Source organism: Sardina pilchardus, chromosome 6 (assembly GCF_963854185.1).
Source record: "Sardina pilchardus chromosome 6, fSarPil1.1, whole genome shotgun sequence".
Taxonomy (NCBI): domain Eukaryota; kingdom Metazoa; phylum Chordata; class Actinopteri; order Clupeiformes; family Clupeidae; genus Sardina; species Sardina pilchardus.
Window position 1 is genome coordinate 21,225,682 of NC_084999.1, and position 16,331 is coordinate 21,242,012.

The window sequence follows — 16,331 nt, forward strand, 5'->3', positions numbered from 1 at the left end:
GCAACAAGGACACAAGACAGAAGACACCGCAGGCACAAAGACAAAGAGATGGGAGTGGACACAGAAGAGATGGGAGTGGACACAGAAGAGATGGGAGTGGACACAGAAGAGATGGGAGTGGACACAGAAGAGATGCTTTTGGGCTGACTGGCCTACAGCAGGCGCAGGAAAGGGGCACCAGCTGCCCAGAAGAGCGGGAGTCTCACTGCCCTGTGCTCTGGAGAGAGGGAGAGAGAGAGAGAGAGAGAGAGAGAGAAAGAGAGAGGAAGAGAGAGAGGGAGATCAGTGGAGGTGTAGCGAGTCGTGGGGGGGGGCGAGGCGCGTACCTTGTCGGGCTGCGACTGGTTGCGGGGGTGGTGAAAGGTGAGCAGGTGCACTCCCGGGACATAGTTCTCGGTGCGACAGGAGTGGAGGGAGGTCAGGAAACTCGTCCGCTCCCCCCACCAGCCGTACGCCCCCGAGATCTGGTCCACGCGGCACGAGGTGCGCTCTGCGAGAGGGGTCAAAGGTCAGAGGTCACACACACACACACACACACACACACACACACACACACACACACACACACACACACACACACACACACACACACACACACACACACACACACACACACACACACACACACACACACACACACACACATACACACACTCTCAATCACTCACACAACGCTGCCAAATACACTACACTGATGCGATTAAAAATAAAACCACTTATTTACTGCTTTACACCTAATGCTGTCTTGCCCTTGACAATGAAAGCCTATACAGTGACTCCACAGCCATGGAGGTTTCCTTTAATACCGTATGATAGTGATACGCTGCTTGCAGGTGCTGAAAAGGGGATGAGCTGGTCATGGTCTCCCATAAGGACACGCAGCCTCAGTAAGAGTAGCAGCTCTCTATTCCACTCAAGAGTGTTCAGCGGTGAAATGCAGACCCACTGGGTATACTGAGGGTGCAGACGCTGTATGAGAGACCGATGCGGCTCAGCCTAAGTCACTTAAGAGTGTCCGAATCCTATTAGGCTACGTGCAGACTTAACCTACTTGTAAGCTCCTCTTAACTCAACTGCTGCCACAGACGTGCTGCATGCTGCAGACAATAACAGATCAACGTGTTTTTAGCTGCCAGCTACTTACCGCTACAACAACACTCATAGCGCTTGCTATCGAAGCGATTTAACGGCAAGAACAACAAACTGACCCCTTGACCTCACCACCCCCTCACCTGAGACAGGTAAGCAGGACTCGTTCTGGACACACCAGCCCAGGTCGCTGGGGGCGCGGGGCAGGGCGCCGGAGGTGCCGCTGAACATCACACAGGACTGGCAGTCGGACAGGAACCGGGCCAGACCCAAGCAGCCGTTACTGCCACACTGGGGGGAGAGAGAGGGAGAGAGGGGTCAGGCAAGACAGAGATGCTGTATACAGGACATGATACAGGCAGTGGACATGAGGTAAAGAAGGGGGGGAGGAGAGAGAGAGAGAGAGAGAGAGAGAGAGAGAGAGAGAGAGAGACAGAGAGAGAGACAGAGACAGAGAAAGAGGGAGGTTTAGAGAAGTGTAGAGGGGAGTTACCGGATTTGTAGGCTGGTATTCCCGACAGCGGCCCTCACACCAACTGCATTCTGGGTTTTTCAAACAAATGCTCTCATCTGGGGCCTCAGCACACAACGCATCCTGTCACACACACACACACACACACACACACACACACGGAGAGCAAAAAAAAAGCAAATCAATGAATCTACTGTGCTATGACTCACTCATACATTACGTAACCATTCAAAAACACACCTACACCACAAACAGTGGCTCATTAACTGTGAGGAGGGCTTTGTTTTTCCCCTTAAGGCTAAAGCACACAGGTCGAGGTGAGGAGCGCCGAGGCCGGTCGGAGCCGGTCGGAGCCGGTCGGAGCCGGTCGCCCTGGGTCTCTGTGGGCACTCACTCTTTTCCCGGGGTCGCTGCTGACAAACAACGGGACCTTGTACGCCACCAGGTCGCTCCGCGCAACGCCACTGTAGCCCCCGGCAACCAGGAGTACGCGGCCCTCCATGACGCCGGCAACGTGGGAGTAGCGCCCTCTCACTGCGTGGCCCCCTGAGAGGAGAGAGGGAGAGAGAGAGAGAGAGGATGAGAGAAAAGAGTTAATAGAGCACTCAGACAGATGATTGTGTGGTACTACAGGTGAATCGATGAGTGTGTCTGCTGTTGGACACTCATATTGTAGACACTTTCATGGAAAACACTGCTGTGTTTATCTAATGCGTTTGGTTTCATACAAATGTGTTTGGAACTGAAGATTTGAATGTGTCAAGCAGGAGCAAAGAGGATGCGACAGCCAAAATCACTTTGCACTGCTTGGAGCAGAGTTCAAGCAGTCCTGAAATTACTGGACTCTCAACTCCTCCTGACCAAAGGCATCAAAACCTGTATGGACTTCTGTAATTGACTCACTGTTGACGGTCTTCCCAGCAGACACCCACTGGTGGCAACCCAGGTGGTAGAAGAAGATGTCGTCGTCGTAGCACTTCTCCTCCTGGTAGTGAATGTGAACATTCCCTCCTGAACGAGGAGAGGATGGGAGGAGATATGGGGAGGGTTTGGGGTTGGAGTCAAATCAATGTATAATAAATATTCAATTACAACTAAGTATGTACTAAGTATTCAAAGAATTGATCTGGTGACAAGTGCACTCCATTGGCACAGGATATGGTTGGAGCCAAAGAACAGCATCGAAATTTCTTATTGAGTTCCTGAAAGCGGGAGCTGCAACGTACCGTACACCACCATGTAGTTGCCGATGATGGTGGCGGAGTGGAAGGCCCTCTCCCGCGGGCCGTGGGCCGTGAAGCGGGAGCGGAAGTTGGTCCAGAAGCGCTGGTCCACGTGGAAGGCGTCGGTGGAGTTGACGCGCTGGCTGAACCTGTGAGGGGCGAACAGGAGGCGGACCTCAGAGGAGCACTGAAGGAAAACAACCCGTCCTCAGCTATCATCAACTAGGGCTGTCAGAAGGAACGCTACTGTACTCGCTGAATCCAATTTGAACTCTTCTGAAGGCAAATGAAAGAATACCAGAATGACTATGTACAACTCTTTGTGTCACATGACCTTGAATGTACTTGTGTTTATATTTCAAAACTTTATTGAACACAAAATTGAAATATGGCACTTCAAATGTTTTGCACAACAATACGTTGGCGAGGTAGCAAGCAAAGCGATAACACGGACACGTGGGCCCTTCATCCGTCTCTTCTTATGGATGTCCCACGTGCCACGCTTCCCTCTCCATCTCTCCATCTCTTTTTGTACCTGGCCGAGGTGGGTCGGTGTCCGCCGTAGACCAGCAGCGTCCTGGAGTGGGTGTGGAACACCATGCTGTGTCCGGCGGTGGCCGGCGGCTTGCCCCCCGACGGCTGCACCGCCTCCCACACGCCCTCCTTCAGCTTGAAGCGGCTCAGGGACGACGAGAACATGTCCTCCTCCGTCCGGCCTGCGCAGAGGACACACACACACGAGGTCACGGAGACGGAGAGAGAGAGAGGAAACAAAGAGATGCACACATGAAGAGAGGAAGAGGGGAAGAGAGAGAGAGAGGGGGGGGTGTAGACAAAGAGAGAGGTCATACAGGGCCAGGCCACACATTCTGCACAGGGGGTCATTATATTGCCATTATGTCTTATCTGTGTACTGTATGTGTGTGTGTGTGTGTGTGTGTGTGTGTGTGTGTGTGTGTGTGTGTATATGTGTGTATGTCTGTCATTGTGTACTGTATGTGTGCATGTGCACGTCTGTGTTGGCATATGTAATGATGCATACTTAAATGCAGAAGAGATGGTATCAACAACCAAAAACATACAACATAGTCACTTGCACCATTAACATTTGAAAAAGTTATCTGAGTGCTCCGGTCTTTTACTGGGTCAGTCATCCGAAGCAAATACATTCTGCAGTCAGACGTCCTCACTTACCCCCGAACACATAGAGATAGTTATCCACTATGGCTGCGGCGTGATTGGCCAGCCGTGGTGCGCCCGGGGCGTCTGATTGGCCCAGCTGCTCCCATACGTCCGGCTGGGGCCGGTAGATCCACACGTCACTGGCCAGAGAGTGGTCAGAGAGCTCGCCACCGTAGATCACCATAAAGCCCTGCCACTCAACAGCTGTGTGGGAGTGACGTGGGGCCTGACAGAGAGAGAGAGAGGGAGAGAGAGAGAGAAAATGAGAGAGAGAGAGAGAGAGGGATGAGAGAATGAGAGGTAGATGGAGGAAAAGACGGGAGTAGAGACAGACAGAAACAGAGAAATTGTAAATAAGGTCAGATGTTTACAGACAAACCAAAGAAACCAAAATGAAAGACTAAGGGAAGGGAAAAAGCTCATTTGAATCCAAGACGAGTTGTTTGCATGACAAGAATTATTGAGGTGTTATTGTGTAATCCCGTTGTCCATCATACTCGTGTTACAAGTAGTAAGTTGTTTGATAAAAACGGGTTGTCACAAGCCATCAGCATGGCCAAAGGGATCACGTGATTAATGGCAGGCTCTTACTGGGGCTTTGGAGATGGACATCTTCTCCCACAGGTTGGCCTCAAAGCTGAACCTCCACAGGTCACCCAGGGCTCTGTTCAGGTCAAACCCTGTGCAGGAAACAAGCAAGAAAACAGGATTATCCACAGCACAGACACCTGCTACCATGTGGCTCTCCTCAGCATCTCCTCATATCCCCCTTCACACCATTAGGCTTTCCTCAATCCCCTCCGGTTAACATTACGTCTTTATCCAACACCAGAGGCGGACATTCCTGGTTCCAAAGAGTAAAAGTCCTGCCATATACTGTATTCTTTCTATCTGTGCACTTAACACAGGTGATATCACTAATTATCTGATCTACCTGGCAGCTAATTAGGATGAGTTGGTTTACTAAATGGTTGGATCAAATACTTGGTAGGACTTTTACTTTCAGAATCCGGGATGTCCGCCTCCGTCCAACACACAATGAGAAGCGCCTCTCACCTCCGAACAGGTACATGGCCCGCGTGGAGGACAGGTAGACCCCGGCAGAGGCGGTGCGGGGGGGCACCTTCACGTCGCCTTCGCTCACCTCCCACCACTGGTCTGCGCCGCTGTCGTCGTGGAGACCGAGCTGGCAGCTCTGCCCGACGTAGCCAGAGCTGCAGTTGCAATGCTCACCCTTCTGCATGTGTGTGTGTGTGTGTGTGTGTGTGTTTGTGCAAGACAGAGAAGGATTGGGGGGCGAGAGGTTAACATTTGGACTGCTGTGACTGTTATTTTGACCTTTTAAAAATGCACTGAGGGTTGAATATAGAGTTTAAAATCAAAGCTGCTTCTATTGTTAATGGGCTTATTATGCCTCAACCATTCATGCCTTAAGGAAAGTACTTTAGGTAAGACAGAGTGAATAGCATAAAATTGTACAGAAGTACTTCTGGCATGGCTTATAGATGGGATGATAGCATGGGATAAAAATAGGCCTGACATTCACTCTTTAACTTTAAACACTTAAACACCTATCCACCTTCCTCGAGAGCCAGAAGTCAATTACTGAGTGGAATTCACAGTCATTTCTTTTTCAGCATTTTTTGTGTCCTTTCCTCTAGGTCTTCCAACCTTCTTGTTGTCTATCATACATACTCAGTTCCTCCCTCCCTTTCCCTCTCTCCCTCTGAATCTGGCTGTAGACCTCTCTTTAGAATAGAATCTTCATTGTCCTCTCACTTGTAAATTCATCATTGGCCCCCCCAGACACTTGGCACATACACACGAGTCTTGTCAACAAATAACAGCAATCACTGGTCTTCCACCCTCTGGCTGTCCATATTCTCTCTCCCTCCCTCCCTCCCTCTATCCATCCTTCTCTCTCTCTACCACTTCTGTCTCTCTCTCTCTCTCTCTCTCTCTCTCTCTCTCTCTCTCTCTCCCACTTCTGTCTGTCTCTGTTTCTCTCTATCACCTCTTTCTCTCTCCCTCTCTCCCTGCCTCTCTCTCCCTCCTTTCCTTCCTCCATCCCTCCCCCTCTCTTCCCTCTCTCCCCCTCCCTTTCCCTCTGTCTGTTTCTCTCTCCCTCCCTCCCTCTCCCTCCCTCTCCCTCCCTCTCCCTCCCTCTCCCTCCCTCTCCCTCCTTCTTGTCCTCACCTCGTCACAGTGGCCGTGTCTGGTGCAGGCCACGGAGCAGAGGGGGGTGGTGCAGTCCTCGCCTCCCCAGCCCTGGTGGCACTGGCAGCGGGAGGAGGCCGTGTCGCAGCGGCCGTGACCTCCACAGGCCCCGGGGCACACCGAGAACGAGTAGGTGGCGTTGAAGCCCAGCAGGTTGTAGTTGGCGTCGCTGAAGAGATGGAGCAGCATCTGGGGGGGGGGGGGGGGGGGGGGTTGGCATGAAAACAGAAGCGGACGAGGGAGGAGTGGAAAGAAATGGAAAAAACAAGGCGGCATTAAACATGAACATCACACACAAACACAAACAAACACACACACACACACACACACACACACAGAGAGAGATGCACAACGCAAACACACACAGTAAGGAAACAATCTTGTGGTTTGCGGCTGGTCCTGCTCTGTGACTCACTTCCTTCATAAAAGAGGAGCTCACGCTGACAGCAGGGAAGGCGAGAGACGTTCCTCTCCTCTCCTCTCCTCTCCTCTCCTTTCCTCTAGAGCGGCGAATTGCTCACAACACCCTCCCACAGACTCAAATGAGCGATACGAAACAGGAGCTGAGGCGTTAGTACTGGCGTGACACAAAGGCCGCCTCGCTTGCTCGTCTGAAGTTGCAGGACAGCACTGCAGGAGGGTGCCGGATCAGTGCCAAACTAGCGGGACACAGGCCGCTCGTCTTACCACGCCCTTTATTCACTGAGAGTTAGTCTACCGGGAGCACATTTAGTCTACACTAGTGAGGTCTCCAGAGTAGGTTAATATTGTTAAGTGAGGCTAACTGTATTTGCGTTCACAAAACATCACATCTAAGCCTTGTGTAAACATGTAGTGACTGCAGATGAGCTTCTTGCAATACAGGATGACAAAACTCCTAATTCAAGGTCTTCACTCACTGCTGAACTGATAACGGATCAGAAAAGTAAATATAGATCTATACATAATGTATACATAAAGGTATGCAACAACTGTAGAAGAGTGCATCTCTCTGTGGCTGCCTCCATGTTGGTTTGTATGTGATGAATGAACAATGTCCTCCTTTACAACACCCTACAGTAGGTCAAATCCCAGCTCAGTTCTCTCAAGACACTAAATATTTGTCTGTCAAAATCTGGATGGAACATTTCCAAAGAGCACTGTATCCATTTCAAATAATCCATCTGTCTTTTCTTCGACAGTGACTGAGTAGGATGATTCAACATCTTTGTTAGACTTTACTTCCCGGCTATGAACAGACCTCTTTTGATTATGTAAAAAAAAAAGCTTTTTTCAGAGTAACAGCCTCAACAGCCACACAAACACAAACCAAATACAAAACTCCATTCATAAACTAATCCAAACAAATACTAGGCTATACTAATCTAGGTGACAAACATACTTCTTCCATTCAACAAAGAATTCAAAATGGGCAGGCATTCAAGAAAATCTCCTTCAGTATAAATCAACCCCTTTTCGTTCAAAAATAGTAATCTAATCATATCAATGCAGCTGTACAGAACAGGTCTTTGTAGGTCTACTAGAGGTGGGCAAGTGGAACCAAAGGCAGATTGACAAAAGGGCGCAACAGCAACATGGCACTACACATGGACAGGCAGAGTCAACAGGAGACACACGGAGGAGGGTACCTGGCCAGATTTGGCTTCGATGGGCTGTGGCCGGGTGTTGCCACTCAGGCTGGCCAGCAGCGGGCTCTGGTAGGAGTCTCCGTCGTACACAAACAGGTAGTCATAGGTGCACTCCGTCTCCATGAAGGTGAAATTCAGAACGATGCGGTAGTTGCTACCGGGAGCTAAAAGAGAAGATGAAACATATTCGAAGTAAATCACACTGACAGCCAGGGACATTTCAAACGCATGATGTGTGAGCAACAATTTGGTCTGGGCAAAACACTTCTCATGATTCACAACATCAAATGCTTCATATGGGTTGTGAGGGAGCCCTTTGAGAGGACCAATGAAATTCATGCAAATTGGCTCTCACAGGGACAACAGCGATAGTCTGCATGCATTCAAAGCCAACTGCCTTCAGCTAGGACAGCGTTTGATGCAGTGAAACTCTGAGGAAGTGCCGATTTCAAGATGATACTGAGAATAGGATAGAGGGTAAAAAAATTCTGATTTGAAATGCTAACTCTAGCCCTCCTGTACGTTTTCTACAGTATCTTTCCAATGGTTCTGATGGTACTCTTGTCACTAAATTATCTGGTCTTGATGCAACCATCATTATCCCTTTCATCATGTGACACTTCAAGAGATTTCAGCTAAGAAAAATATGAGGGAAAATGTCTGCTGGAACTATATACTGCAATGTTTAGGCAACATATATCTATATTATATTTAAATGGAAGTGTAGGCTTTCACAAACTGACACCATCACTTGGGGTTACTGACATATCAGCCTAATTATTATCGGCATTGGCCGCTATTTTATTATTATCTGGTACTTGCATCTGCTAACAGTAACAACATGACAATTAGTCACATTCACCCAGACCAACAGATACCATGTTACTTAAGCTAAGCAAGTGTGGCCTTGGTTAGGTGTTGGTGTTCAGCTAGTAGGAAGTAATCGTCCCTCTGGCCAAATATCAAATCCCAGCGCCCCAGTTAAGTGACGGGGACACTGCTGTAAAAGATGCCGTCCTTCAGACGAGAACCCAGCAGAGAACTACCACGAGTAGGAGGTTCCCCAGTGTCCTGCTTGAAATACTCCTGAGGCTATTCAAGTTGGCCCCCTAATCATCCCCCAGTGCAATTGGCTGATTCATTCATTCCTTCACTCTCCGCCTAAAAGCTGGGATGTGGTGAGCGCGCTCTGCTGCATAATGGCTGCGGCGCATCACCCGAGCGAGTGCTGCACATTATGATGGTGGTGGTAAGTGAGGATTCCATTTCCCTGCAGAGCACTGTGCAATGTGTGTTGTGCTAATTACCAATGGCAGCGTCTGATGTTTATCTGTTATGTTGCATATATTCTGCACTAGCTGAGCTCGATGTTATTGTGCAGACTGGCACATTCAGAGATAGACAGTGCTATGAAGGGCTGAAAGACTTGAAAATGCATTGCAGACTTGTCTTGCGGACATGTCCACTTCCCTGTCAGTAAAGGGTATAATTCATAACAATAATGAAGTAAATCAGTGCAACCCTACTTGGTCTGTGTTGTTTCTGATGGTTATATTTGTGTGATCATCTCTCATCTCACAGCGTGATCATCTCTCATAGCACTACACAGTTTATATGATCAGTATCAAACATCAGACACAGCTGCACAATTATCGCAATATGAAAAAACACTATTACCTAATCGCAAAAGCCATAAATATTTGTGCACAATTAATTTGGTCACATTCGTGACATAATTTCATGTCATCATCCATGACACTCCTCCTGTGTCACTTCTGGTTGGTGGGTGTGCGTAGTGAATGAGGGGCACACAAATTCTGATTGGTGATCTTTACAGTTGGTTGGGGGCGCTGTGCTTCTTGTGCACTGGGTGTGCTCACCAATCAGAAGTTTCACTCTGGCATCTACTAAATAACTGATTTCTTCTTTATCCATATATTTGGAACAATACCTCATCAGACCCATCAAAGCGAAAAATGTAATTCAAACACTTTAACTTGCCTTTGATTAGCCATTCGCAGTTTCCATTCACAGAGTAGTTCCCTGGTCCGTCTGAAACATATCCTGGTGGACCCCTCAGCACCAGTCGGTGGCCCTTACAGTCACCAGCCAGGCAGCCAGGGACCCAACTGAGCAGTCCCATCCACAAAAGGGCTTGGAGAAGGAGCGCCATCCTCTCCTCTGCCCGGGACAGGAGGGAGACGTGGGGGGAGATGTAGCTGAGGTGGGTGAAGTGGATGAGATGCCAGAGAGAGTTGGCTCACAGGCTGGCAACCTACAGGGGCAAAGGGAAATTAGAGCATTATGGTGTGTGTGAGTACAGAAGTTTGGGTGCAAATGGACTTCTGAGAACAGGATGTGTTCAAATCGGCACGTTTCCAGACAGAAAACAGTGTACCGGTAATGCTTAATTTTAGAGAACTGATTTCATCATCATTATCTTCAGCAACAGAATTTGAGCTACAGGCAGGCAGGCGATCTTGCTTCAATGTGCAGATGCGTAGAAAAATACTATCATAGTCATTCTAGCTCACGTAGCCTGGGATCCCCCGATCACTTGAAGTTGATTACAAATGTTATGTGGTGGGTAGCAGCTATGGTGTTTTTAACTGAGTGGGCTAGCTTTCAATTACATATATGGGAAGCCCGATAAAATGGTGGTCCTGAACAGAGTTTGCTTAGGCCTATGAATAAGACAGCTGGTACAATCATTCAACAACTCCAGAAGGAAACATTAATGGAATAGCGTTAATGAACATTCAAGGACTAACTTGAAAGTTACCGTTAGCTTCCCAGAAGGCAATCTAGTAGTAGCAGGCTAACATAATAATAGTAAGTTCGTTTCCAGTTACAGCCTGCTAACTAGAATAATGATTGGCTCCATATTAATAAAGACTACACGATGGAAAACCGTATAATCAGTCGCTGGCTGAAAGCTATCTACTACTTTTTCTAAATGTAAGTCCTTCCTGTTCGTCCTCGTTAACGTTAGTCGGCACCACTGTCTCTTTAAACCGCTAGCTTGCATTAGCTTTTTAGCTTTCTAACCAGCTGTTTTGCTAGCAAGCTGCAGTAACCAACATGAAATGTCATAGCAAATCTAGCGATAGCATACAAATGTAGCTAGTTAGCTTGCTAGAATTATAAATTGCCCTTTTAAAACCATATCATCAACATGTTAAATGTATACCACTTAAACGATAATACCAAATTGCACAATGAACAAAAACAATTGTAGCAGCAGAAATATTGCAGCAACATGCAACGTCTTTTACACATATAGCTGCTAGCTGGTTAGCTAGCCAACGACCAGCTGTTCCCAATACTATTGTTGACGTTATGATTTTAACGTTACTCACCAAATCCAATGTTTCTATCCCCATGTCCTCCGTGTCCTAATACGGTCGGCTGAATTAGTTACATCATGGACAAAAACATGTATATTCCAGAGTAAATTACAATATCCGCCCGGTTCTTGTTTTGCGCCGTTATAGCAAGAATACCTTGCCTGAATCTCAACGGATAGCTGTCCTGCTGAGCTCAGCTAGCAAGCTGCCCACAAGGCTGCCTACACCAAGGGTTGGCCTGTGTTCGGAATGGTACCTGGGTGGGCTGCTTAGCGCACCCCCGGATGCATTCAGAATAAAGCACGTATCTCCATATTTCAGGTTATAAATGCACCCAACTTCGTTTTATATGCGGCGTGCTATTTCCACCGTCCCAGACACGCTGATTTTTTGTTTTATCATAGCAGACGATGCAAATCGCAATCGCCACAATTACGCTCAGATGCCTAGTGCGCGCTGGTTGTCATCACAATGTGTTGTTACCCGTTATCAAAAGCCCCGGTGGTAAACACGGAGAAAACTGTTCCCTCTACTGCCCCAAAACAGTACTGCAAGGTTTGCGTTGGGAAAAAACTATCCGCGTTTCTTTAGTTTCTTTCTTTCATTATGTTTTTTTTATTTTTTATTTTAAGCTCAAAACAAAAAAAAAAAAACAATCAAATTGGGATAATCTATTGAATTGCTGAAATTGTGTATGGCTCGGTCTTGCCACACTTCCAGAGCCAGGGCCAGGGCCAGGGTTTTCTACACAGCCATTACTGTAGGCCTAAGCCTAAAACGTTAGGCCTTCTATTCTACACAAATAATATGATTTCCAACCAAAATAAGTTATCAACTAGGCTAAACACATACAGCCTAATGCTATAGCCTCTGATATCAGATAACTCTTCTACTTAGTTTGCTGTCTAATCTCCGTAGCAAATGAGTGGTTTTTATTAAACAAAAACAAAAACAAAAAAAAACATGAACCAAACCACTGATGAAACACTTTTGAACACATAAATTGCTGCATCCATGGATGTAGTGGTAAAAAGGAGCTGGGTAAACTTCTGTGATCAAGCAAACCACAATGCTGTCACCAGTTGACCATGGCATAGGCTACTGGTGCATATCCTCAGTTCCAATCTGATGGTAGGCTACCTGTGCAGATTCAACTACATGAAACTAACAATATGAACAATATAAAGCTATAGACAATTGTAAAATGACAAGCTTTTATTTAGAATATAGCAAGATATCTATAGAGCTGGATAAACGCACTTCAGAGGTGCGTAAACGCTATTTCCGAAATTATGGAGGTGCATAAACGGCATCAGGTGCAGGAGTAGCCCTGCGGCAGGTCGTGGCAGTCCTGTGACTTGTTGCAGTGGTGGTGACCGTTGGCACACTCGTCCTACTCTGGGCAGCGCAGGAAGGACCAGGTGCTGTTCCACTGCGGACACGTGTTCTCGTTCACTCCTACACCTACACACACACACACACACACACACAAACACACACACACACACACACACAGTTGATCAGTGAAGGGAGCGGAGAGCTCACAATTCATTCACTGTCTAGCCTTATGTTCCAATAGGTCTTCACTAAACCAACACATTGACAATCAAGCTAATTCCAAAACACTGGCACTGTAGCCTTTCTGCAGTTAAACAGTTATGCTCACATAACATAATTTCAAGATACATTGTGTGAAGTCTCTTTCCTCAATTTGGCAAGAAGTCATATGATAAAGAGGATAATGTATTGTCCGCTGGTCATTATCAGAAACCATATTGTGTTAATGGTCCATAGTTGCTAGGTCGGTAATCGTGTATAGAGGGCTGCTCATACACTGGCAGAAATTAGTTTATGTTCCATCAGAATTATTTTGGGAATGTTATGTTAAGGTAAAAAATAAAACTCTTATAAGGGTGCTTTTCAGTATGAAAGGGGAGCATAAAGTAAGCTTAACAATGCTGATCCCTAAGTCCGTAGCTATACTTCTTTGCGATCAAACCAAGGGATTATACCACCCCCAGCGATTGGCTCACCGTCCAGGCCTCCCTGCAGGCAGCGTCCAGCTCCGTTGCCCCCGCGGGCAGCACACCATCCGCACTGCGGCCGGGCGATGCACTGGGAGCACTGGGTGAGCTGGGAGCACTGGGGCGAGCAGGAGTCCCCGCTGGACAGCAGACGCCCACACTGGCCCGCCTCGCAGCGCAGGGGCACGAACGACGGGCTCATACACTACAGCAGAGAGGGAGACAGAGGGAGGGAGAGGGAGAGAGAGAGAGAGAGGGGGGGGGGGGGGGGAGGGATGAAAAAAAATATGATGAAGATCAAACAATGAAATATTAAAAATCTTTTGACTGGCATTTCTGGCTATAAACAAACAGTAAGGCAACAGCAAGGGCAACTATCCAATATTTAGCTATGGAGTTATAAGTTAGATTAAATTAGAGATTTGAGATTTTGCCATTTGCCATCATCACACCATACAAAGTGACAATCATATCATATAACTTCATAATGTTCTTGATTGAAAAAAATAAACACAATTATTAAAGCAACACTAAAGAGTTTTTACCTTAAAATAATGTTTCCAAAATCATTTCAGCGGTTCATCAACTCTTAACAGGGTGAAAGACACTTCTGCTTTCACTCCCGGCCCTCTATCGGCTATAACCGCACTATGTACAGTAACTACTGTAGGTGGGGTAGTGTATCTGTAGTTCGATGAAATGAGACATCAGAAACTACAAATTGGACTTGCTTCGATGTTGCAATACATCATACTTTCATAAAATCATGCAACATATTCTACCTTGTCTGTTATTTGCTGGATAAACAAATAGCGTGTGTGCGACAGAGGAAAAGTGCTTTAGTGTTGCTTTAATGAAGTTTTCCCTGATCATTTGACACTGACCAAATGAAGGAATCACCGTCCTTATGTCATCATAACTACTGTACTGTACCCATGCTTTCAGTCAGATTCTGCACTTCGTAAATTTGTATTGAGACTTGTAAAAGTGTGGTAAAAGTGTTCACAGGATTGTAATTTTGTTTTATGACATCCCATTTTGTGCTCGGACATTGTAGATTTGCACTCTCAAATGTAGGCTAAATATGTTTCGCACTTTGTAAATTTGCATCAAATGTAAATTTGTTTTGCACTTCTCGGCCACCGTAATAGGGTCATTTTCTCATGCACGCAGTCAATGGGCTCTTCTCAACCCTCTCTCTTCGGTCCTCCATCCTCCAGCTTGTGCCCCAGAAATCATTCAAAGCCCAACGTCATCGAGGACATCTCATTCATATATCTGCAACCAGAGGAGGTAAGGCCGAGGAGAGAGGAGGGAGGTGGAAGGCCCGATACACGAGGAAACACAAGAGTATCCTACACGGAAGCGTTTTCAGTCGGAATTGTGCGATTATTGGTCCAAGTCTGTCAACTTTCGGTTTCAAACAAGTTTGGAGGGATTTATTTGAGTTAATAAACTAGTAGATAATAGATATAATATAAACCAAAAAAAGGACCTTTATATGCTGGATTGTCATGAACTGTTGTACCATGAAAACTTTTTTTGTTATTTTTTTTTCATGCATTATATAATAAGTATTCATTCATGTCTTGAGAACTATCAAACATTACCTCATTATCAGGGTCAATAAGTGGAAAGAGTCCATGTTCATCACATTTTTAGGCTTTGGTATAAGCTCATATTCTCTGCAATTTGCGTGTCTGTTCATTCTAATCTAGCCTATAGGTGATGCACCGCATCATCAGTAATGGACGTCTCTTAACAGTGATTTGTGAGTGAGCAGGACATCTCTCATATCGGTCTCTCCTTCATTCCGCCTCCTCCTGTCATTCCATCTCTTGTGTCCTTCACAAAATGTATTAGGAGGGGTTAGGACCAGAGGAAAGAGGGGAGGGAGGAAGGGAGGATAGACAAAAAGACGAATGAGAAGAGCCCAATAACTACAACTGCTTGAATCTGCCGCTAGGAATCTCAAATGCTGTTTACCATGCTGTCATCTATGCATCATATCTGAGATAAATGGTGCAAAACTCACAAAACTGATTCTTACCTGTGATTTTTATCTGTATCTGTAGAGCTAGGTGGCGGAATCAAGCTTCAGAATTTTGTAGAGCAAAATCTATTGCCACAAGTTTTGCACCAAATGTAGCCTCATAAAGCAGAGAGTGAGTGGGGTGCCACAAGACAACCTGATCCTGAGCACAGTCAGGCACACACAGATGCCCCTCCCCGTGTGACTGTGCTGGCTGGTACCTGCTGCAGTGCCATGCTCCAGATGCAGTTCTGCCAGCCTCCGTCGGCCCCGTGCGAGGCCAGGCACTGGGTGCAGCCGGGCAGCAGGTGGCAGGGTTCAGGGCAGGGCAGCGGAGGGGACGACTCCACCTGCATGGGCGACACGTTCAGCAAGCCGTAGCTCAGGCACGTCCAGTCGTAGGTCGGGTCGACGCTCACGATGCGCCGTGTCTCGCCTAGACAGACAGAGACACACACACACACATACACACACACACACACACTTAATCAGTGAAGGGAATGGAAAGCACACAGCTGGTCTTGCAGGACATGGACATCTAACAACAGCAAATCTAATGCAATATAGTGAAAAGATGCTGCTCTCTTTTTTAAAATAAGGGCATGAAACATGAGATGTAAAAAATATCTTGTGATCACATTTCCAGTACAGCAATATCACAAGACACCAAACACACACACACACACACACACAAACACTTAATCAGTGAAGGGAGTGGAAAGCACACAACTGGAGTGCTAGATCTATCTATCTACACAGTAACAACAGCAAATCTAATGCACATACATAATACACATACATACATACATTACACACACACACAATGACATGCCCACGCTGCCACATCTCACCCGTGCGTCTGAACTGCCGTGTCCACATGCACTTCCCAGAGGAGGTGCACTTGGGGCAGTCGGAGGCCTCGCAGCTGGTCTCGGCACAGTTGCTGGACAGGAAGACCTCGCGCTGGTTGATCTTGCAGTCGTTCTCCGAGGTGCAGCTCACCGTGCTGCTCATGCACGCGCCCTCAGGGCAGTTGGTGCACCACTTACACTGCAGGGCAGGCTGAGAGAGAGAGAGAGAGAGATACAGACCCAGTGGGAGGCTCAGTATTGATACG

General features: G+C 47.0%; 2 protein-coding genes across 2 annotated transcripts in view; both read right to left on the minus strand.

The window, feature by feature from the left end:
* The window catches only part of megf8 (multiple EGF-like-domains 8), a 37,030-nt gene extending 25,454 nt beyond the window's left edge, over positions 1-11,576 (minus strand). Inside the window, exons 1-14 of the mRNA XM_062539012.1 lie at positions 11,171-11,576; positions 9,813-10,086; positions 7,812-7,975; positions 6,163-6,372; positions 5,023-5,203; positions 4,558-4,646; positions 3,979-4,192; positions 3,320-3,500; positions 2,788-2,933; positions 2,465-2,572; positions 1,956-2,107; positions 1,583-1,684; positions 1,233-1,380; positions 327-490 (exon numbers count right to left, since the gene is read on the minus strand). Of these exons, the coding sequence (XP_062394996.1) occupies positions 327-490; positions 1,233-1,380; positions 1,583-1,684; positions 1,956-2,107; positions 2,465-2,572; positions 2,788-2,933; positions 3,320-3,500; positions 3,979-4,192; positions 4,558-4,646; positions 5,023-5,203; positions 6,163-6,372; positions 7,812-7,975; positions 9,813-9,984 (2,031 nt within the window). The 5' untranslated portion in view covers positions 9,985-10,086; positions 11,171-11,576. The remainder of the gene's footprint in view (positions 1-326; positions 491-1,232; positions 1,381-1,582; positions 1,685-1,955; positions 2,108-2,464; positions 2,573-2,787; positions 2,934-3,319; positions 3,501-3,978; positions 4,193-4,557; positions 4,647-5,022; positions 5,204-6,162; positions 6,373-7,811; positions 7,976-9,812; positions 10,087-11,170) is intronic.
* Positions 11,577-12,355: 779 nt separating this feature from the next.
* The window catches only part of LOC134082949 (multiple epidermal growth factor-like domains protein 8), a 7,556-nt gene continuing 3,580 nt past the window's right edge, over positions 12,356-16,331 (minus strand). Inside the window, exons 8-11 of the mRNA XM_062539014.1 lie at positions 16,066-16,276; positions 15,436-15,650; positions 13,192-13,387; positions 12,356-12,622 (exon numbers count right to left, since the gene is read on the minus strand). Of these exons, the coding sequence (XP_062394998.1) occupies positions 12,552-12,622; positions 13,192-13,387; positions 15,436-15,650; positions 16,066-16,276 (693 nt within the window). The 3' untranslated portion in view covers positions 12,356-12,551. The remainder of the gene's footprint in view (positions 12,623-13,191; positions 13,388-15,435; positions 15,651-16,065; positions 16,277-16,331) is intronic.